The sequence below is a fragment of the Panthera leo genome, chromosome C1 (assembly GCF_018350215.1).
Source record: "Panthera leo isolate Ple1 chromosome C1, P.leo_Ple1_pat1.1, whole genome shotgun sequence".
In the NCBI taxonomy this organism is placed as follows: Eukaryota; Metazoa; Chordata; class Mammalia; order Carnivora; family Felidae; genus Panthera; species Panthera leo.
The window spans coordinates 166465141-166489810 of NC_056686.1; the positions used below are offsets into that span (position 1 = coordinate 166465141).

General features: G+C 36.7%; 1 protein-coding gene and 1 long non-coding RNA gene across 12 annotated transcripts in view; one reads left to right on the plus strand and one right to left on the minus strand.

Moving 5' to 3' along the window:
• Positions 1-24670, minus strand: part of ZNF385B (zinc finger protein 385B) — a 448508-nt gene that overhangs the window by 50745 nt on the left and 373093 nt on the right. For 9 of the 11 annotated variants that reach the window (XM_042949282.1, XM_042949279.1, XM_042949280.1 and 6 more), the window contains 2 exons: positions 14125-14163; positions 9688-9798 (listed from right to left, as the gene is read on the minus strand). In XM_042949282.1, the coding sequence (XP_042805216.1) occupies positions 9688-9798; positions 14125-14163 (150 nt within the window). Of the gene's footprint in view, positions 1-9687; positions 9799-10195; positions 10246-14124; positions 14164-24670 lie in introns of those variants that run through there. The other 2 variants (XM_042949289.1, XM_042949283.1) reach the window with 2 other exon arrangements.
• Positions 10404-24585, plus strand: LOC122226315. Its single transcript, XR_006205584.1, has 4 exons — positions 10404-10563; positions 10630-10748; positions 22149-22218; positions 23926-24585. It is a non-coding gene; the product is annotated as an uncharacterized LOC122226315 (long non-coding RNA).

Sequence of the window (24670 nt, forward strand, 5' to 3'; positions counted from 1 at the left end):
TCAGGCTCCGTGCTGACAGCTCAGAGACTGGAGCCTGCTTTGGATTCTGTGTTTCCCTCTTTCTCTGCCCCCTCCCCCCACTCACACTCTGTCTCTTTCTGTCTCTCAAAAATTAATAAATGTTAAAGAAAATTAAATAAAAAAATAAAGTAAAATAAAATAAGGTAGTGCTGAGAAAGACTGTGGCATTTTTGTAATATTACTTGCCTACTTTGGAGGCAAGGTTTTTTTTTTTTTTTAATTTAATAAGTAACTACTATATGCTTCAAAAAAGCTGACTACACTTTGTTAAGAGCTTTGTTAAACAGAGTTATTGAAGAAAACTTTGAGCTCGGCATGTTCCTTTTCCCTATAACCATCGCTATATTTCTGTCAAGTTGAAGCAAAAAATGTTCATCATTTTGTCAGCTCTGTCTGCAAAGCACAGAATTACCTTCCCAAGCTCCTGAGATTTATGCTTTTAATTACCTCCTATCTGCTTCGCTACCCTCCACACCTAAGAATCAATATAAATAGTCTTATTTATGGGAAAAATGTAAAATGTTTGACAAAAGCAGGCTATCATTTTCTAGATTTCCATTTGATGCTATTGATTCCTTCTATCTTCAGTCTCTTTTTCTTGACAGAATCAGTTGGTTTTTCAAACTTACAAAATTATTCATTTATCTAATAATTTGTACGGCTTAACAGTTGATAGTTGTAAACTTTACAACAAGCTTTTCGGTTCCCAACCCAGCAATGAGGTTATTATTACATTGGTATCTCTTTATTTAATCACCAGTGGCAGAATTCAGCTTAAGTGTGGCTTTCTCCAAACCTCCTCATCATAAACTCCCTTCTCAGTGAGGACCAACTTCCATGGCTTATTTCATCGCTGAATGGGAGACCACTATTAATACAGGTGAAACCCAGCCACCTAGGCACCAGTACTTTTAAAACTCTAACCCTCATATTTTATCAGCATCAATTCTTTAAAACAAAACCCTAACAAATTATGTATACACACACACACACACACACACACACACACACACATATATATATACATATATATACACACATAACAAATTATATACATATATCTCATTATACATAACAAATTATACATATCTCATTATACATAATTGAGATTAGACAATTTCTTTACAATTATATGAATATAAACATAGTATAAATGGATAGACTAAGGAAGCTGCTAGAAGGCTTTAAGAGAAATAGAGCAGATGTGTATGGGTGGCAGGCAATGGTTGTACATGTACTTTGGAGAGGAGGGAACGCTTAGCAGTTGATCTGCAGAATCAACACAGGTAGATATTTTTTGGATGTATGTGACCATGGAGATGTAGGGAGGGTCAAATATTGAAAAAAAAACAGAATGTTCGAAGCTTTCTTTCCTTAACATATCGGTTAGGGTAACACACTATCAAATGCAATGTCTAAGAATTCAGGAAATACAGGATAAACTTTTTTTTTTTTTTTTTTTACACATAATATGCTGGTTAGAGTTTCAAATAATAAACTCAAAGTATTTGTTTTTTGCCTTCTAGGGAATTTTCCAAGTAAAGTACCTCTGAATTTAAAGCAATAAATCCAGTTATAAACCTCAAAAAAGCTTCATGACGACACTACAGATGTCCAAGAAGGACAGGGAAACTAGTATATTTGTTGTACTTTTGTGTCAGAGAAAGAAGAAGAAGGGGAAAAGAGAAAAGGGTGAGGAGTGGGGTGAGAAGGAAGATAGAGAACAAAGGAAGGAGGAACGTAGTCATTCAGTAGAAAACAACGTGTTTTGACACGGAAAGAGAAACACTGATAACTCATGGTTAGAATTTCTGGAGGTAAAAGCAAGCACTAGGCAGCCAATAGCAAAATGTGGAATCTCCTGGAGGACTGTCATATGGTGACTAATAAAAAGCTTGACCCTTCGGAAAAAGAAAGTAGCTGCCCTTGCAGCTGAGTGCCTCTTCAGCTTTGGCTGTGAGGGACATCTTCGAACACAGAGTCTAATGGGTTCCTGTTGGCCACTCGGCCCTTCCTAGGGAAGGGCCGGCAGCTGCTGCAGGGACCTGCTGCCCCATGGCAGCTGGTGGAGAGGTGGAGTCGGGCCCAGTGGCCAAAGGGGATGGAAGGTCAGCCAAGAGCACATGGAGAGGGTGCTTACGTGGGCCCAAGAGCTGTGGCTTTCTCCCTAATCTCATGACTGCTAAAATCTCTGCCGGATGACAGAGGATGCCAGGTCCTCTGGCAGAAATGGCACTAAAGCCTCTTCAATGGCAGATGGTGGGTGGGGGCAGTTTGTTTATGCAAGACGGAGAATTTGTATTGTATTTTGTGAACTGCTAAAGAAATCAGGAAGTGGGCATAAGATCAAAACAAAAAAGAGAGAGAGAGAGAGAGGTGGCAAGAACCAGGAGGGCATACTTAACCTGATCCAAAAGAAAACTGCTAGGAAGGCAAGGATGCAAAATGCTGAGGGAAGGCCCTGAGGACATACGGATCACACACCAACTGCGCTCAGACAGGAACTGACGGGGATTGTGGAAGGACTGCACTTTCTGAAATTTCAGAGAGATTTATAGTAAAGAATAGGAGAGTCAGGTCACCCACACAAATGCTCACACAAAGGTTGGTCAACCTGACATTTTAACTTCTAAGCGAACCCTTCATTTCCCGTCCATTTGTACTTAGTCCAACGTAAATCAATGAAATGGCATGAGGTCATCTGTTTAGGCCTCGAGACATGAGGAAATAGAACACAGCAAAAAGAACTAAAATGAGAGAGCGAGCTACTGGGTAACCAAAGTGCAAAAACCAAACAAAGAACGACACAACAGAATTAAAAATCTAGAGAAACTACAAAGTAAGGCAAAATAAAGAAAATGAGAACAATAAGTGATTCGAAGGTTATTGTGCTATTCAAAGGTAATACTGTAAATCTGAAACATCAAACGGGGTAGCACCAAATGAGTAATGAAAGCCTGTGGGGTCAGCAATTAGGGACACTACATCTCATGCTTAATCAATTGTAGTATTAATGCTGAGTATCAAAATTTCAGGGTCAATTCCTAAATTAGAGTATATAAAACTTGATTAAAAAGATCATTATGCTCTCCTTTCAATTTGCCTATCAAGCATAAAGGACCTACTAGTATATTAAGGGTGTTTATGATTAACCGTGTTCTGAGATGATAATAATAATAAAAGGAGATCATCTCTATTTTTAAATCAAGTTGCCCTGATTTTGTGTCAGATCTGTTTGAGGATCAGTTTCCTTTATCCTTCTGCTACTATTATCCAAAGAAATGAAATTAATATGTAAATCAGAAAATCTTCGGGATCTGCCAGCTGTCAACCTAGCCAAAAATGAGAAAACATTAAGCCTCAAAATTATTTTAAAAGTCTATGTTAGCTCTAGTTTCTGATCTTTTCATGTGAAAACCAAATGCCCAATAATTTTGAGAGTTTTTTTTTTTTTTTAACCAACTACAGGATGGTATAGACCTATTTCCCTGGCAAGGGTTAACTCTAGTAATATATTTCCCAGCTAAAGGGTAAAGATTCAGATTTAGGCTTATCAGTTTACGACCACACTGTAGTTGCAGTACACTCATTCTCTGGAGAAGAAAGGGGCATTCAGGCTTAGGACAACTCAGTGCTCAGCTTCAACCATGTTAGAAAAAAAAGGTGGCCAAGAAGAAACTAAGGATTTGGGTGCTGCACAAATCTGTGCAAATGTCTGGGACTCAGTTGGGAAAGACATATTATTCCTGGACTGCAGTGCCTGCCCCTGGCAAAGTTAATGGTGTTAATTTGTAAAGGTTCATTTGGGAAATGTTTGTGATTAATGCTTGCTCATTTGCATAACAGTATATCGTGTAAATAAAGCTGTAGCCTTTTGCTTTCCAACAGTGGAGTTCTACTGAGATGATAAAAGCCGGACAAAGGGGGCTACGGGACACTTAAACTAGGTCACATTGAATTTTAATGCATGAAGCCTGCCGTGGTACATTTTACATGGGTAATGGAGAACTGCGGAATGCAGTCTGTTTACTGTGCAAATCTGCCTTCCAGATTTTTCAATAAACATATTTTCTACACTGAAGAGTGAAGCCAATTCAGTCTCAGGCTGATTTAGAAATGTTATTAAAGAAAATAAGGATGAGCATCTCCTTAATTCTTACATTAAAATGTAAATAGGGTAATTATAAAATAATAAACTCTCCCCCAAATAAAAAATGCTCAGTTTCAGAGCTCAGTTATGCAGATTATAGCACCATTACTAAACACGGAGAACATGTATATGTCACACTTGTGAATTTGCCATCTAGACTTTGTGACTTTACTGCCCAGAGTCTAGCATGACTCACAAATTAATTTCTTTCCCCACTGTCAGCAGAACTTTTGGGTGGCGACAGGGAAGCTGGTGGTCACATGCTCACCTGTATACATTTGTCCATGTCTCTATTAGTAAGTATCAAGAAAATTACTGACATCAAATGAAACTCAAGTCAAACTTGAACCTACTCCCAGAGTAATCCTGGGGCACGGAAAGGAGATTGGCATTCCTCCTTGTGACCCAACCCATGACACAAATGAAAAATAAAACTTGTAGTCATTCCTTTGGGGTCTTAGCTGTTCCACCTGTAAGGTGGAGGTGTTTATACCCTGTCCTTCCAACAGAAATGCCATGGAAATGATTTTTAATCATAGAGCTGGAATGGTCCTCTCAAAAGATCATGTAGTCTATTTTAGGTTATATAACAAGAGGAAACTGAGACCCATAGTGGTGAAGTGATTTATCAAGTTCAGAATTAGGATTTAAATCACATTCAAAAACTTAATCCAGAGTTCTATACTGCATGGCCTCTCTGAGTATGCACTCATAAAAACATACAGCAGAAGACCTGCAACATGTTCTAAGAGGATCTAAGAAAGTTCATCTTTAGATGCTTTCATTCATATTGTTTGCTAGTAAAAGTTGCTGCTGGTCTCTAGAGCCGAGTATGATGGTAGGCATAAAATAGGAGCCCAATATATGCTAAGTAAATGAGTAAGACTGTTATGTGAGGCAACATAATATACTAGGAAGACCTATGGCTTTCAAGGCAAGAGACCTGAATTTACGTCCTAGCTATCATTTATTGACTATGAAAATCTACATGATTCCAAAAGATCAGAAACAACCTGTGTTCACCCATAAGGGACTATTTAAATAAACTATGGAACATCCACACGTAGACTACTCTTAGTTTTCTCTTGCTATTACAGCAAATTACCACAAACTTAGTGGTTTAAAACAACACATTTATTATCTTACCGTTCTGGAGGTCAGAAGTTTGGGTATCATTGGGCTAAAACTAAGATGTTGGCAAGACTGTTCTTTTTTTGGAAGCTCTGGGGTAAAATAAATTTTCTTATTAATTTTCCAACTTCTAGAGGCTTCTCACATTCCTTGGCTTGTGGCCCCTTCTCTCACCTTCAGAGCCAACAATGGCCAGTCAAGTTGATCTCACATCACATCATTCTAACTTTCTCTTTTGTCTCCCACTTCTACTTTATAAGGATCTTTGGCCATAAAATAATCCAGAATAATCTATTTTAAGGTCAGCTGATTAGCAGCCTTAATTCCATTTACTACCTTAATTCCCCTTTGCCGTACAAGGTAACATAGTAAAAGGTTTCAGAGATTAGGATGTGGACACGTTTGCCTACCACATCTGTAAAAAAAAAAAACAGGGAGCCTCTCTATGTTCTGATAAGGACAACACTCTAGGATATATTGTTATGTATAAAATTCAAGGCAAAGAAAAGTATAAATAGTACACTAACTTTTATGTAGAAAAGGGAGAAGATAAGAATATTTATACCTCGTTATATTTGTATAAACAAACTCGGGTAAGATATGTAAGAAATATTCAAGCGGTTACAGATAGACAGGGAATGGCCTGGAGGGTGGGAGGATGGGGAATGAGATGGAACAAAATTTTTCAATGTATGTTTTGAAATTAATTTGCTTTTTGAACCATGGAAATATGTTATTTTTTTAATTCAAGGGATTCATAATTGCCCCAAAGTCCCTATTATCCACTTGATAGTCAAAAGCTTTTTTTTAATAGAAATTTTAATGTTTTTATTTATTTTTGAGAGAGAAAGAGAGAGACAGAGTGAGCATGGGAGGGGCAGAGAGAGAGAGAGAGGGAGACACAGAATCCAAAGCAGGCTCTAGGCTCTGAGCTGTCAGCACAGAGCCCACACGGGGCTAGAACCCACAAGCTGTGACACTATGACCTGAGCTGAAGTCAGACGCTCAACTGACTGAGCCACCCAGGTGTCCCAAAACATTTTTTTTTTTTTTTGAAGAGCCAATCTATCATCAACCTTGTTACTTTCCTCTTCTTAAGTTAACTCTTCTAACAGGCAGATCCTCCATTGTCAGTGGCTTTGCATCAAACAATTCTCCAACATGACATTCACAGATTTCATGAAAGTCTGCCTTTCTTGCAAAATTTTTGCAATTTCACTTTGCAACCTGTTTGTATTATGAGACGTTTTTGACATCCAGTCTTGTTGCAGTGGGAATGCTAGACGTAAGTATGGATCATGTCTTCAGATGGACATAACACTGTAAGTGGTCAGTTAAGTAGTAAACACTTCCATTTTAAACGTCTATTTATTATTTTTGAGGGAGAGAGAGAGCAAGTGGGAGAGAGGCAGAGGGAGAGAGAGAGAGATAATCACGAGCAGGCTGGGTGCTGTCAATGCAGAGCCTGACACAGGACTTGATCCCACGACCGTGAGATCATGACCTGAGCCAAAATCAAGAGTTGGACACTCAACTGACTCAGCCACCCAGGCACCCCAACACTGCCATTTTATATTCATAAAGTTACAGAGACTTTCATTTCCCTATGTGACCACAGAAATGTGGATAATAACTATGCAAAACTGTTATATATACTTGGATCTATTTTAACATTTGTTATTCTGTCTTTTCTTGCAAAAGTCGTTTAACTATTATACTTTAAATCTAGTAGTAATATTGTAGTTCAATATATTTCATAGTTATATCTCTATCATGAATTAGTCTTCTATTTACAAAATATTTCATGATTCCTATCACTTTGACTTTTTTTTTTTCTAGCCAGGTTTACTGAGGTAAACTTTCTATGAAATAACATTCCTTTGCAGGTATTTAGTTTTATGAGTTTTGAAAAAAAACTTGTTGTGTAACCACCACAGTAATGAAGATATAGAATATTTTCACACTTGAAAAACCTCCCTCATATCCCTCGTACCCTTTGTAGTCAATTCCGTAACCTCATCCCCAGTCCCTGTTGACTACTGATCTCTGTCCCCATAGTTTTGTATTTGGCAGAAAGTTACATAAGTGCAATCATATAGCATACAGTCTTTGAGTCCAATTTCTTTCATTAACATACTGCCTTTGAGATTCTCCCATGCTGTAGGATGTTATCAGTACATCATTCTTTTAATCACTAAGCAGTATTCCATGGTATGGCTATACTTTTGTTTATTTACCCAGTGATCACTTGATAGACATTTGGGTCAATTCCAGTTTGGGGCAATTATGCATAAAGCTACTAGGTGACACATATGTATGAACATAAGTTTTCATTTCTCTTGGATAAATATCTAAAAGTCAGATTGCTGGGTTGTATGGAAAATGTATCTATAACTTCATAAAAATTTCTTATAAATAACTATTAAACTATTTCCCAAAGTCCCTGCACCATTTTGTATTTCTATCAACAATGAATGAGAGTTCCAGTTGCTCCTCATCCTTGCCACTTGGTATCATCAATTTGTTTAATTTTCGTTATTTTAATAGGTGGAGTGGTATCTGATTGTGGTTTGTACTTCTTTAATGGCCAATCGTGTTGAGCACTGGTTTGCATATTTATTTGTCATTCCTTTTTCTTCTTTGGTAAAGTGCTTGTTTCAATCTTTTGGCCATTTATTATTAATTGAGTTGTAAGTTATTTAAATATTTTGTATACAAGACATGTTTTAAATTACTGTCTTCCAGTCTGTAGCTCTTCTTTTCATTTTCTTAAAGTAAAAGAGTGTCATTGAAGAGTAGAAGTTTTTAATTTTGATGATGCCTAATATACCAATATTTTTATAGTTCATACTTTTTGTTTCCTAAGAAATCTTTGCCTAATTCAAGGTCACATAGATTTTCTCCTGTGTTTTCTTCTAGAAGTTTTATACTTTTAAGTTTATACTTATCCATTTGAGTTAATTTTTGAATTTTGTATGAGACAGCTGTCAAGGTTCTTTTTTACAATTTACATGTGGATATCCAATTGCACTATCTATTGCAAAGATTAGACTTTCTCCATTGAATTGTCACTGCAACTTTGTTGAATACAAACTGATCATATAGCCATGGGTCTATTTCTGGACTCTGTTTTGTTCCATTGATCAATGTGTCTACTATTCTTTCACCAATATTACAGTCTTGATTACTGTATTTTAAGGTGGCTATTGAAATCAAGAAGTGGAAGTCCTCAAAATTTGTTGTTCTTTTTTTTTTTTAAGCTTTAGCTCTTATAGGGCTTTTCTTTTCTATGTAAATTAAGAAATAGCTTGGCATTTTCTACAAAAATCCTTTCTGGGATTTTAATTGGGATTGTGCAGGGTCTATAGATGAATCTGGGGACAGATGATAATATTAAGACTTCAAATGAATTGATACTATATAATTCTCAATTTTTTAGGAACACTTTAATTCTTGAATAGGCAGTTGAGGAGGATTTTATCAAGTGCCATAAAAATTTATTTGACCTTTAATGGAAATCACATTAAATATACCTTTACAAATCATATTAAGCATGAGAAAAGCACTCTTTTCCAATGACTATAAGTTTTATTATGTTTCCTATATAGAATTATCAAAATATCATTTAATGGTATATGCAAATAAGAGTATTTATTATTTTAGTATTTGCAAGAAACATGAATCCTGTAACATGTTCTTTGAAAAATGGCTTCTGGGATGGAGTAACTCAGGAAATAACACATATAATATACAGCTGTAGATTCAGATTTGTCTTGGTCATTGGCTTTACTTGGTAATTGGGTATTATAGACATTCTAATATTATTTATTTTAATTTCATGTTATCTTATTTTTACATTTTAAAATCTATTTTAATAAGTGATTTATATCCTTTTCTTTTTCTTTTCTTTTTCTTTTTTTAGCAGGATGGTTATGCTGGCCAGATAAAATAATTTACAAAGATTTCCCTACACTTCCATGTTGTGGGAAAATATAAATTGTATAATAAATTCTTCTCTCAGGTATTTAATATGATTTGGCATACACATAAAATGTGACACTTGTTATAAAGAGAAATAACAATGGTTTTCTTCAGCATTCGTTGTATTTTAAACCTTAAAAAATATTTTCTGCTATTTAAGTATTTTTGTAAAGTAAACATAATTTGAGTGAGATTAGAGAAATTCTTGATTTTTGATATTAACCACTCTATTGCTCTGGTTTCTATGTTGAATCTGAATCGGAAAATGTGGCACGCTAAAGAAAGTGGGCCACCAGTGGGAGTGGCTGCTCGAGGGCATGTAAATATGAAGAGATATACATATCCAGAACAATCAGACTTTCAGCTTGACAGACTACAGAGAGCAATGAAAAGGTGATACTCACATCTGAGTTAAAGCGAAGCTGACAGACATTACAAGAAATAACTTGTTTCTTCTTTGGGGGAATGGACACTCCAAAAGTATGGTTAATGACTGCTTTTTGCACAGGATCCATCTGAAGAGCAAATGATAAAATAGTCAATTTACAACTTCAAAGGACAGACAATAGTGTGAGCAAGTAGAAGTATTTATATTATTTCTTAGGGTTTTAACTTGTAGTTCCCAAACAGTGATAATACAGAATCTCACTCAATAGTAATGTACTTGTTTCCAGTAATTAAAAACGAGAACAAAAAACTGGTTTGAAATAATGACCCTCTCTCCCCCGCCCCCAACCAAGTCACAGGAGAATTACAACATCTCAAGAAATCTTATACCTATATAAGGAACCTTGAAAAATCTTAAAAGAATCATAAAATAAGAAAATTTAAGATCAAAAGGTCAGGGTCCAAATTTACTTGTTAATGTTTTCCCTATATGAGGTGATGATACATAAGATGGTCTGAAATTACCTCAATGATGATTACTATGCATATATTTAAATTTCTAAATTTTTGATTTATGGCAAAATTTTGTAAATGACAGGCTCATATTACAACATAGAAAATTCTGATCTTTATGTTAAAATAATATGGTTTATGTGCTATAGATTGACATCATCCTACTTGAAATGCATGTCACAATTGTACACTCAAATACCCAAAGCAGATTAACATGCAACCTTTGTTTAATTACTGATCAAGTAAAGTTTTGACTTATAACCTGTGACTTTCCTTCCTTTGGTTTGCTTGTTCCATACATATTCAAAGAAACTCATGGTGATGAAAGTACTCAACAATAGACAAAGTATGGCATAAAGCCATGAAAATACCGTGAAAAGGTAAGAACACTATTTGTAGAGCCTATAAAAAGAGAGACAGAGCGGTGATTCTCTTGTGTACTCCAGATAATCTCCAGCATTAACATCAGACAACTGGCAGTTCAAAAAACAATGCGGATGATGAACAAAGCATTACTTATAAACCGATGTAATGCGAATAAGGACAGATCCACTGACACCATCAGGTAGGAAATCTCCTGAGGTTTGAGTTTAGGATTGGATTAGTTGATGATATTTGGTAGAGAAGAGAAATGAATACCATCCCTGATCAGGAATATAAATCAACAAAGTACAAAATTAGCAATTAGAAGAACTTAAGTACATTAGAAAAGAGGGTGGATTACAGAATTACTGAATAGTAAAGTAGCCTATTTTTTGCTAAGAGTTTAAGGGGCATGACAGGACAATGTATTCCCACTATACAGAACAAAAATTTGAAGAGGGGAATGTTCTAGAGTGACAGAACTATTCTATATCCTGACTGTAGTCGTGGTTACACGAATTTACATGTGTTAAAATTTATAGAACTACATGCACCCCTAAAAAGTCAATTTTATGTGTGATAATTTAAAACATAAAAAAGAAAAATTGTTAAGAGTATTACAATTAACTACTAAATGTAAAATATCATTACTGGAAAATCTGGAGATTTCTTTCGTTCAAGGTCATAACTGATGTATTAAGTGTACTTAATGAGAAAAAAAAATCTTCCACAGGTAAAGAAAATCTCAAAAGTTCAGAAAATAGAACTGTAGTTCATTTTTTAGGTTATTCACAAATGCATACACTTAAGCCTCATTCATCCCCTTGTAAAACATGAAACTATTTTTTTTTAACGTTTATTTATTTTTGAGACAGAGAGAGACACAGCATGAATGGGGGAGGGGCAGAGAGAGAGGGAGACACAGAATCGGAAGCAGGCTCCAGGCTCTGAGCCATCAGCCCAGAGCTCCACGCGGGGCTCGAACTCACGGACCGCGAGATCGTGACCTGAGCCGAAGTCGGACGTTCAACCGACTGAGCCACCCAGGTGCCCTGAAACTATACTTTTTAAAAAATAAATGTTTATTCATTTTTGAGAAAGAGAGAGAGCATGAATGGGGGAGGGGCGGGGGGGGGGCAGAAAATCCAAAGTGGGCTCTGCACTGACAGCACAGAGCCCAACGCAGGGCTTGAACTCATGAACCATGAGATCATGACCTGAGTTGAAGTCGGATGCTCAACCGACTGAGCCACCCAGGCGCCCTGAAACTATATTTTCTGATTGTTACTAGAGATGGCAAATCAGTTTGAACAGGCTTAAAAATAAAATAGCCTAACTATAATGGCAGGATGAAAAATAGTACATTGTTTTGCAAAGATTAAAAATAAGAGCAATTTATTGATGTTATCTCTTCTTAGGGTCTGAAAAATACTGGCTCTGTGTGAACTACATGGGATAAAACTATATGAATTTTTCCCAAACACCAGTTTTCTGTATGCTGCTTTCATTATTCTTGCCATATTCATATATTATGCTATTATTATTTACTTATTTTTTCTTTAAATCAAAATAAAATTGACTTTTTGACAACATAGCCATAATATTCATGAAATCATAGCTTTAATGTATTCTTTCTTACATTAAAAAAAGAAAACTAACATTAAAAATGAAAACTTTCATTATCTAAAATAAATGCATATATTCCTGTGGCTCCCATACCACCATATAGAAACAAAGACAAAAGACACATCTACAATAACCTAGCCCCAAGTTTTTAGTAAACCAAGATACCTGCTGATAGCTCCAACATGACCCTTGAATATAAACATTCCTTTTAAAATTTTGAAATTGTTAGCTGGCAATATAACTTTTCAAATAGCTCCTAGTACAACTTTATTCTACTTAAATCTCACATTGGCAACACATCAGCCTGAAAATATCCCCTAGTGTTCCCAAGGCTGGGAGCAATCTATCCTAAAAGGTGAATTGTGGATGAGCACCCCAGATACAAAGGCAGGCAGGTTCCCAGCCATCTGTTCTCTGAAGAATAAACTAAGGAGGTTCCTTCAAGAAATGCTTACCAGAATTGACTTCTCTACTTTATACACATAATCCTACTCATCTTCATAAAATCAACTAAATGAACACACAGCCCTTTTATCCCATTACTTGCCACCTGTCCTTAACTCTTGCTGCCTTTTATCCTTTGCACAACTTACCACTAATCATGTAAAAATTTTATCCCCTATGTTTCTCACTTGGAACAGATTTTCTCTATTTTCCATTTGATTCTCTATATTTTTTTACAGAGATTTTGGGAAAAGATTCACTCCCCACCCTTTCCCCCCTTCCCTTCACTCCCTTTCCCCCCTCCCCCCTTCTCCCCTTGTCCCCTTTCTCCTTCCTCCCTCTTTCTCCCCTTCCCTCCTCCCCCGTCTAAATCTCTTTTGTCTTCCTCTGCTGTTTATCACAGAATTCTATGTTTGTTTGTTGTTTTTTTTAAATTTTTATTCATTATGAGAGAGAGTGTGTGAGCAGGGGAGGGGCAGGGAGAGAGGGAGAGAGAATCCCAAGCAGGTCCCGTGCTGAGCTCAACGTGGGGCTCCATCTCTCGAACTGTGAGATCATGACCTGAACCGAAATCAAGGGTTGACCACTTAACTGACTGAGCTACCCAGGCACCCCTCTACATTTCTTATTCAAATGTCATTTCGGGGAGCACAATTCAGTTGAAAAAAAACTTTAAATTGTCTAAAAAAGATTGTTCACTTGCCAACTCAGCTGATACCTTGAAACAGACACTATCTTGCTGATTTTGAGTATCTGCCACCAGACACAAGAGCTACAAGTACCGGAGTCATTTCAGTGGGATTCAGACATGGAATAACAGAGAGAAGGTTTTCCGATCTTTCCCTCTCTGTTCTTAAAAGTATTAAGTGATAAAATCCTGAATTCTTTTCTTGGCATTTCTGTAACACTCTACAAGTTAGATGAAAATAATAACTACGATGTTAATTTATACTAACTTATATTTTTTTTCTTCCACGAATGCATGTCAGTTCTCTGTAACTATAATGAGATATGGATAACTAAATTAGTGGTAATTCTTTTATTCAATTCCCAGTTTTCAGGATGAATAAAACATCAGGGTGAATAAAACATTCTCATAAATCCTAAAATGTGATAGATGCAAGTGGTCAGTTTAGTATAGTCAAAAGTATATATACGTATCATAATGATCTCATATGTAAAATACTCAGGAAAATTATTGGAGATATTACAATTAAATGAGAGTATGAATTTTCTTTCAAACATTAATTGGCTTTCTCATAGACATTTGATTATTCAAAATAAACAAGTGTTTTCAAACATCTCTATTAAAATATTTATATTACTTTAAAATGAACAAATAGTTTGTTAAATATTCATATTAAGTTTTATGTTCATTTATATTGCACAAGAAAGCTGTATATGGATTGAGAAAATTGTGATTCTTTGTACACTATGCTAAAGAAGGTTTTGTTTTTTTTTTTAAGGAAAAAAAATTCCACACAGCTCTAGCTTCCAATGTTCCTTACCTGGCAGAATTTATTGGTCCCAAATAAGCCTCTTCTTTTCTAAAAAAGTAAAAGTTAGAAGTAGTCATCTGGAATTTTGAGGCTAGCAAGCACATTTACATGAAATTTTAAAAATTTATTTTCTTTGCTCATCTCTGATTAAAAAGCCTGAAATGCTTACTAACTAAAAAGCAGCAAGAGTTAACACTTGCCACTTTTCCTAATGAAAATCATGTAGAAATGAAAAGCTAAACCTATTAGTGCAATTAACTGGTAGGTAATAAAAATGAAAGATGGGGTTGTGGCTATTACCAGGAATTGAGGAGATAATTGGAGGCTATGTGTGGACAAATGAACTATTATATTACAGTACTTATAAATGAATTAATGAAGCTGGCCTTATCACACCATCTTTTATATTTTCAATCAGAATAAGAGCAAACAGGTATCTTTGATGTATTTACCAGGATTATGGAACCATAAATCTCTATTAATTTTTAAAAAGTACTATTTTCATTGAGCATAGCACAAAGTAATATACGTCTTCACAGTGTAGGCTATGACATAAAAATATGCAGCTGCAAATAAAACTTAGCCTCAGGGAAAAGAAACACAGCAGCACCTCACTAAAGGCAGGAGGAACACTACGGGTGGAGAGAGAATTGAATGGAGGGGCTACATCACCAAATGGCTTCGTTCTCAAGGATATTTAGATCGTAGGTAATTTTGCTAGCGGGAACTTTTGGCAAAGAACAGAGAAATACAAACTTCCCTACTATCTCAACAATTTTCACAAGGCCTGAAATTTGATTTATATTCTTGGAAGAGTCTTAAAATGATTGCACTAGCCATCAAGTGGGTCTGGGTGTTAGAATAAACTGAGCACCACCCAATTAAAAAGCAAAACAGACTGCTCAAGGATTGTACAAGGTTTTCTTTTTTTTCTTTTTTCTTTTTATTTATTTTTTCACAAGGTTTTCTTCAATGTGATTAAGTGGCCAGGTATCTGTACTATTTTCAAAGATGGGAAAATTTCATCTGAAACTTAGCCATCTATTTTAACCAATGTTCTGAAAGGCATTTGGTAAGCACTTATTGTACAATAGAACAGGCAATACTAGTTTTTTCTATTAAATGGAAGTATAAACTGTTTTTTTTTTTACTTTTAAAATGTATTTATTTTATTTATTTTAAAGATTTTATTTTTTAAAGTAATCTCCACACCCACCTACCCAACGTGGGGCTCAACCTGATGCCCCTGAGATCAAGAGTCAGATGCTCCACTGACTGAGTCAGTCAGGCATCCCTGACTTTTAAAATAAAAAAAATCAGTCATCCAGGGGCACCTGGGTGGCTCCGTCACTTAAGCAACCGACTCTTGGTTTTGGCTCAGGTCATGATCTCATGGCTTGTGAGTTTGAGCCCAGCACTGGGTTCTATGTTGACAGCACAGAGCCTGCTTGGGGTTCTGTCTCCCTCTCTCGCTGCCCCTCCCCTGATTGTTCCTTATCTCTCTCTCGAAATAGATAAAAATAAACATAAAAAAATAAATAAAAATAAAAATCAGTCATCCAACAAACATTTCTGCAGGCCTAATATGTCAGATATTGTTCCAGACTAGATAGGGTAGGATGAGTCCAACATAAGGACATATTTATAATCATAAAAATTAAAACATGAAAAAAACAAAAACAAAAACCCAACAGTATAAACTGGGACTGGAAAAAGAAGTGACTGTTAAGCAAAATAGTGAGGCATGAGAAGGTACATAAAAGTCTATTTTCTTTGCTCCACCCCTACTTTGGGTTTCTTTTCTCCCTTTTCTGATTTTCTCACATTTTAAGCATCCAGGATCCTCCCTTTAACAGTGGTGTCAATGCGTTACCCTCCTAGGGGTGTTTTCCTTTCATTTCCTTTTTTAGCTGTGGAATAACAACAATAAACATCATAATAAGAGCAGCTTAGATTTATAGAGCTCTTACCACGCGCCAGGAATTACCCAAAGGGATTATTTTGTGCAGTCTCCACCATCGCACAAGGCAGATACGATTATCATTCTCCTTTACAAATGAGGAATCTGAGGCTTTGAGAGATTTAATAGCTTGTCACCCCTGAGTCCAAAGGTCTGAAGCCAGGATTCAAACTCAGGCAGGAGTCTCTCCCACGCTGCTCCCCGCTAATGGAACACGGAGCAGGGATGACAGACAGCGTGGGTGGTGCTGCTGATGGGTGTGAGATTTGAAGGAAGGGTGAGTGTTTCTAGCGCTTCTGCAGTCTGGAAGGCGGTTGTCTACTCCAGCTACACAGAAGGCCTTCTTGATGCTTAAGTAAGTTTCCTGAAGAGGGAAGTCTGGGTTTTCCTGTTTCTGATCCATTTTTGTCACTCTTAGAATAAGCCCATTTCTTCTTCTGTAACTTCAGGAGAGCCACATGTAAAAATTGGGGGGTGTCCTGTCCTCCTTCCCCATTGTAACCATTGGACTTGCACCCAGAAAAAAATACTTAGAGGGAACACTCAGAGATTACACACAGCAGGGGATGGTCATCATTTACACCTGCCCTTGATTTACTGCCCAGAGGACCTCAACTACTAAACCCTGTGATGTAGGACTTTCTGGAAGTTTGGCAAAGCATCACTTTTTTAAGGGCAATATTATCAAATTACAATAGTACAGAAAGAATGACAGTTTTTCATCCCTTCCTTTTTAAAATTCAGATTTATGGAAAAGAATGTGACAATAGGGGCTCATTAAAATGTCAAATATAATGAAGTGACACATTTAAAAGTGATGGCTACATCACTGAAGAGTAATACTCCTCTGCAGTTCCTTCAAAAAAGGTTTTGCCTTTTATATTTGGATACTCTGACCACATGCCTTACTATTATTGTTTTACTTTTCTTAAATCCTTGAAAACTTAAATAGAAACAAAACAGACACAACCATCACAAAGACACATTTCTTCTCTCAAAGATCAAGAAACAGAAACAAGTGCATATCATTGGCAACATTCGCGCAACCACCGCAGCTTTGTACTGTTTGGGATTTCAAATCAGAAAGCTCAATAAAAGTAAACCACATGGAACATCACACTGGAATTGCACGCTACCATGAGACCTGCATTTTTGCATCTGGAATGTGTAAGTGCAGAGACTTGCCATACTGACACTGCTTCTCCTACCCAGAGCACCCTGAGAGGGGTCCACGTGGATTCCGTCATTGTCACTGAAAGGAAGACAAATGGCGTGCCACTCTCTTCACAGACTGTTGATTCAACCAGGAGTGGTATGTCTGGAAAGGTGCTTCCCCCACATATCCCCAGCTTTTTGCTGAAACCACATATTGGCTGTGCCTTGCAAACCAAATCCATTGTGTCCCCACTACAATGGGATACCATTCCTCTACTGGAAAGTTAAGCAGTCATTCAGAACTGGTATAAAGTCTAAAGTAACACAACACACACCTAAGAAAATTATAGGCCACATTATATCTTAGTCTTAGTCTCAATAAAGCTATTTCTACTATGGCTATTACTACTTCTTTATCAAATATTGTAGACTGCTAAGTATTTTGAGGTACGTGACTGCGCAGAAATGAAATGGAATCCCAGGATCCCTTTCTAGGGTCTCCCTAATGGTGGCCAGTATTATTCTGTATAGAAAATATGAGTGGAGTCGGCCCAGAGATTTGAAGCAACCAATCAGAGTAGAGCACAGATTAGAATTTCATCCACCTCCCCTTTTTTGTTTAAATTAATTTAGAAAGGTTGACATCTTTCATTGAAATTCCATATTGTCAGACCCTCTTTGAAAAGCTCTGGGATTCATCAAGCAAGATTGTATATTTCAGTGACAGTAAGGATGACTGAGTAAGCAAAAGTACCCTGTGATCTATTTTGAAGATCTATTTGGAAAGAAAAATTAAACTGCATTTTCCAGGAGCGTTTTGGAGAAATTCCAACTTAGTTTTATTTTTGGATGAATAAAAACAAATGTAGAATGCTAAGAGACTTGTGTTTCTGCCTTAATAAATTTCAAGATTTCTTCCTAAATAAAATTCAAGATCACTCTGATAGTAAAAGGGGCAACATTTTTAGAGGTTAAGTGTTTCATATCAACCTAGACAGTCCTTGGGACTTTTTGCTCCTTTTCTAACACATCATACTTTTATAAATGCATGGTTTGCAATTTGCACAAACACTATCTTTTCTTGAAAATTCATTGATTTAACAAAGGTTGATTACTTGGCTATCATGCACTGTTTTAGGAATTGGACAAACAATGAAGGCAAGGCTTCAAAAATACAATGTTGTAGGTGAACAGACCCATATATCTAAAGTGATAAATAAGGTATTATCAGAGTGTTTCAAGTACCTTAAAAAAAATCAGATAGGAGAATGGGAAAAAAAACCCCACAATATTATACCACAGATAATTCCTAAAAACATTTTGGTTGTCTTGATACAACTATGGTTGATACTTTTACATATAAATCCATACCAAATATGTAAAAATAATGACATTACTCCATGATTTAGGGAAGTTGATACAGAATTCAGAATCATACACCTGGTAAAAGTAAGGGGCATGTTCTTCAGCTTTCAAAGTGGTCTGTGAGATTTCTGCAGAGGATGTCCTTTAACTACCAAGTACCAAGATAACAGCTGGTTGTCAGAGCCACTACGCTCATCATCATTTCCCAAGGGAAAGGGCAACTACAGTGATCTGCATTTTGGAAGCTCTCTAAAGATGAGCGCTAAGTGCTAGAGGCCTCTCACCTGCAAACCTTCCTAGTGGGTTTCTGTGCAGTGCAGTTGGCCTGGTACTTAGCGAATAGCAAAATGAGTATGCTACTTCTTGTGTTTTTTAGGTAAGTACATATTTGGTCCACGATCTAACAGTTATGAACATATTACAAGAAAATGTTTTTTTTGAGGAGCCAGGGTGGCTTGGTCGGTTGTGCAACTAATTCTTGATTTTGGTTCAGGTCATGATACCAGGGTCATGGGGTTGAGCCCTGAGTTCAGCTCCATGCTGAGAGTAGAGCCTGCTTAAGATTCATTTTCTCTCTCTCTCTCTCTCTCTCTCTCTCTCTCTCTCTCTCTCTCTCCCCCTCTCTCTCTCCCTCTGCCTCTTTCTCCCATTTGTGCACATGTGCTCCCTCTCTAAAATAATAAAAAATATTTTTCATTTTAACACTCTTAGAACTTTAAGGAGTTACTAAATGGTAAAAACAAAAAGACTAAAAGCAAATGAATGGGTGATTTCACCACTTCCCTCTCTTTAGTGGAAAACCAGTTTAATACCTTTGACAGATAATTTTAAAATTATTCTGAGTAGAAGGAATACATTTTAAGTTCTTTTTTAGACAGTAGTTATTTTGTTAGTGGGAGATGCTGCAAGCTTAGACCTGGGTGCCCTACGGAAGCCGCACGTCTAATTTTGACAGTACATCCTTGTATGAAACCAATGTGGTCAGTACAAATGTAAAATGTTCCATTTTCCTGGCGGCTCCACATGCCTGGTGATTTTCCACGCTGCCAGGGATTAAGGGTGATGCAGCAAAGCTGTAGTTATGCCGCTGAGTAATTTAAGAAGCCACATCAAAGAGCATTTCAAAAAGTTCAGTTTAACAAATAAGACTTTCAATTTATGTCTGCAATGGGTATGAGACTTAACTGAAGGTTCGCTCAGACCTCATTGCATGGACACACATATGCAACGTTTTGGGTGTTGATGTTCCTATTCAAACAATAGATAAGTAAACTAAAACATTCTATTGCACATTACCCATATTCAGGTTAAACAATGCATTTGGAAATGTCTAATTGGTTAATGTAATGCCCAGACCACCCTCAACTTCAATAGTAACTGCTCCTTTTCAATGCAGGGAAAAAGCATTAAGGTAATGAGCTGAATTACATCTCCTAAGAAAACCCAGCGCTTTTCTTTGTTTGTTTCCATTCTTAAATAAGCAAATGTTTTGATGTGAAACCATTAGCAGAGGTGTTTTTCCATCAGGATGTAAAGAAAGTTCTTGAAAGTTTTTTGTATTATCTTTAAGAGTTGATGTTCCTGTAACTAAAATATTTTTTGGCCAGTAGGTGCATACAGATATGAAAGATCAGTAATGTCAAAGATAAAATAACAAAAAAATTCTTACGAAATTGTTAGATGCCCTTATGACAGAATGTAAGAAAATTTAGAAAATTTTTAAGAAAAATGAAAACTACCTGGAATCTTTTAGGAAATTAATAAGAATTTAGCTCTACTATGAATTTTAATAGCAAAGAAGAAAATGATAAATGCTATTAATATTTTTTTCTGTGAAAAAGTTACTACCTTCAAAGTATCTATATTTCTCAATAGCAACTCAATAAATATTCATATTTCAAAAACAGCTTGGGGCGCTTGGGTGGCTCATTCGTTAAAGCATCCAACTCTTTTTTTTTTAAGTTTATTTATTTTTGAGAGACAGTGAGCTTAAGTTGGGGAGGGGCAGTGAGAGAGGGAAACAGAGGATCTAAAGGGGGTTCCTTTGCTGACAGCAGTGAGTGCAATGTGGGGCTCAAACTCATGAACTGTGAAATCAAGACCCAAGCTGAAGTCGGATGCTCAACCAACTGAGCCTCCCAGGCGCCCAAGCATCTAACTCTTGATTTTGGCTCAGGTCATGATCTCACGTTTTGTGGGTTCAAGCCCCACACTGGGATCTGCACTGAGAGTGTTGAGCCTGCTTGGGATTCTCTCTCTCCCTCTCACTCTGCCCCTCCCTAACCTCCTCTCTCTCTCTCAAAACAAATTAATTAAAAAAAAAGCCTAAGATATGCAAAGTTGATAATAAACTATGTTACCTGCCTGCCCCCCCCCCCCCCAACACTAACAAAGTTATAGTACATGATTCAGAGTGATGGGAACAGGAACTGGATTCACCAAGAGAATCTAAACTAAATCGATCAGTTGTTTCCTGTGTCATTTAGTGTTGTCTCTTCTCAGGGCAAAATAAAAAAGGAAATAGAGGGGCACCTGGGTGGCTCGGTCAGTTAAGCTTTTGACTTCAGCTCAGGTCATGATCTTGTGGTTTGTGAGTTCGAGCCCTGCTTTGGGCTCTGTGCTTGGAGCCTGCTTCAGATTCTGTGTCTCTCTCTGCCCCTCCCCCACTCATGCTCTGTCTCTGTCTCTTTCTCTCTCCGTCAAAAATAAATTAAAACATTTTAAAAATAAAAAAAAAAGAAATAGAATATTTTGGGATTATGGACTGAAGAATAGGTTTTCAACAGATGTGCAAAATACTCAAAAAGATAGAGATTCATTTGAGAACAGATCGTGAGAAGCGATTATTCTACAGTACATTGGAAAAAGACATCCCATCCTGAAGTTTGGAAGGATAGGCTAATATATCTGAGATAGAAGATAGGCACTTTGTTTTTGACCTTTCCATTTGTTTTTAAAATAGTGACTTGAAAATATCCTCCAAAACTTTGTCTTCCAGATTAAACTGCTATAACATAAAATTGAGTGCCAAAAGTAAATCTGAGAAATATCTTTTCAAAAAACAAAATTCTTCATACTTTAGGAGAAAAAAAAATGCCATACAAGTAACTAAAGACTACTTGCTGATACTTACAAATGTAGCTTTAAAAGTTAGCAGTGAAGGTCTCCATGTATAAGTAAGTAAGAATATGTTTGCCCGTGTTCTGGTAAACAGGCTAAAAAAATGTTACAAAGGCTTTCTAAGAGACTAGGGAAGTGATGAGCTTTTTTGATTTAAAAATCAATATGCTTCCTAAGCAGCCAAATACATTAACTGACATCCTCTCAAAACCATTCTGTCAAAGCTAAGTTTGAAAAGCTGTTCAGTAACTAATCAGATATATCCCAATGCTGAGGCAAAACAGGTCCGTGACACAAATTAAAAAGGTAGAAGATGAAAAGAAAACCCCACTTGGCAGGAAGAAGTGCAAAATCAGAAACCCAGGCGTGTTGGGATGTATTCTTCATTCTGCAAAGCAAAGTGGAAAATGGAATGTTTTTTCCCCAAATGCAGGACAACACGTTTCTAACCCTTGCGCCAGGAAGAAACCTGACAGTTGAAGACTGACAAGGCTCCATGCAAGGTAACAAGCTGCAATGCTCCAATCCTTGGCATCTCGGGCTCTTACTCTCCCTGCCATACTCTCCTTACACAGTGGTAAAATGTCAGAGATCATCTACATTTTCAAATTGTTTTTTAATTTGTTTTAGTTTGAGCCCCAGAACACCCCCCCTCCCAAAGCAGAATCCTAACTGGAAATTCAATACAATAAACACTGAAAACCGTGCTGGGTAAAACCGGTAGGCCAGGCCCCACACCCACCAGCCTGACTTTAGTCCAGCTTTCTCATGTGAAAATAAGAAAAGATTTGGAGAATTTTAGTGAGTTGCTTGAACCTCTTCAGCCAAGACCAGAACCCAGATCTCTTGCTACAATTGCCAGATTTGCAAATAAAATTATAAGGTGCTCAAAGTTGAGTTTCAGATAAACAACAAATTGTTTTTTGGGGGTGCCTGCGTGGCTCAGTCTGTTGAGTCCAACTTTGGCTCAGCTCATCATCTCACGATTTGTGAGATCAAGTCCCACATCAAGCTCACTGCTGTCAGCACAGAGCCTGTGTCAGATCCTCTGTCCAGCTCTCTGCCTGCACTTCCCTGCCTTTCAAAGATAAATAAAACATTAAAAAAACCCAACAAATAATTTTTAATAAGAATATATGTATGTGCCAAACATTGCATAGGATATTCTTATACTAAAAATAATTTGTTGTTTAGCTGAAATTTTACTTCAACTGAGCATCCTATATTTTATCTGTTCTTGTTTCCTGATTCCCATCCAAGATTTCCATGATTACATCGATCTGGATTCTACTGGTCCTCTTCCTTGCAAGCTTATCTTATAACACTTAACATTTTAGGGCTTTTATTAGGAAAGTGGTCCCGGAGTGGTTTTCTGGACAGGTGACATCAAAAATATTTTATGTCATATATTCACCTTGCTATTGCCTTTTTGTATGGATGTGTATACATATTAACTCTTCTCAGCAAAAAAAGGTTTGGGGTCCAACCCTGCATTTATACTATACAAAATATACCACACTTGTAAAGTAAAATAAAGAGCTTCCATATTGTGCCCTACTCTGTTCTCTGCGATGATAATTGCTTCATTGAATAATGCTCTGTTAATGGTACAGCTTGACATTTGACATTTATCCATTTGATTTATAATCATTTTTAGGTGATTGCAAGGAGCTACAGTTCAAACTAAAAGTAGTCTGAACTGAACTGTCTTCCTTTTCTTCTGAATTTGGAAGGAAATGTAGTCACTTCTAGGCAAAGCTATCTTATCCACCAGATTTGTTTCAAATATACACAAAGCCTTTTCTGCCTCTATATATTCTGAATAAAGCAACATATATAAGAGAAAAATGAATACAGAAAATGAAATCACCACGTAAATGTGTCTAGTTTGCTTATATTTTGGCCGTGGATATTGCATCAACATTTCCTAGTCAAGCCATGGATAAAAACCTACATGCACCACATAACAAGTTGTTGTGAAATACAGAATCCCTCAGTAACATTCATGAAAAGTTTTCACATTATGGAGCCAAAACCATTGACTTATAAACCATTGGTTTATAATCTATCTACTCCTTATGAAGATTCTCAGAACTATTTTTAAATTATTTTGTTTTCCATTCTGAAAATCAGCCAATCAGGATGCTTGGCACATCAAAGCCTTCATAACACTCGCCTGAAATTTTTATTCACCCTTTTGTCTCCACCAGCCTTTAACATCTTTACTCAAATGGAACAAATACCTATACCTAACAACACAAGAAGTGGATATATCACTTGATTTAAAAGGGTTTGTATAATTATCCAGGAATCATCAAATTTCTGCTTCACAACAGAACAGTATCACAAGAACAATTGTTGGCAGTTATCAAACCACTGCAGTGCAACCGGCCTCCTGAAGCTCGGGGTTAAAAGCTGGCCTCTGGAAATCAATCATGCTCTCGGCAGAGAAGAATATTTCAGTGATATGAAAGCTGAAATGGAGACTATAATCTTTTGTGATTACCCTCGAGGCCGAAGCAAACGCAAAAAGGAAAGTCCATGAATTGCTGATAATTTCCTGTGATGACCGATTCCCAGGAAATTCAGATAGAACTCTTGCTCTGTAACAAAATGATGGTTCTCCCCAGAACTGCAGCCTCAAAGAACTCCACATCCAGATGTCACAATGCTTCTTCAGAAGCTATTCACCCATAAGAGGGGCCAGGCCTGTGAGGCAGCAGGTCTCCCTCTGAAGACAATGGAGTGTCTGATTGCACAAGGAGGGATGAGCTATGGGCTATAGGCTGTTTTCCTAGAACGTTATTTTATGAAGGAACGGATTGAAAATATATCTGTTTCGAGCCTTTTTTCTCCTCATACAAGTGTGAAGATTGATTTATTTCTCTGCTGTTCCTATTAGCTATTAGCTATGGTTATCTTGGCTTATAAAATTTTTAACTTTTTATTTGGGCT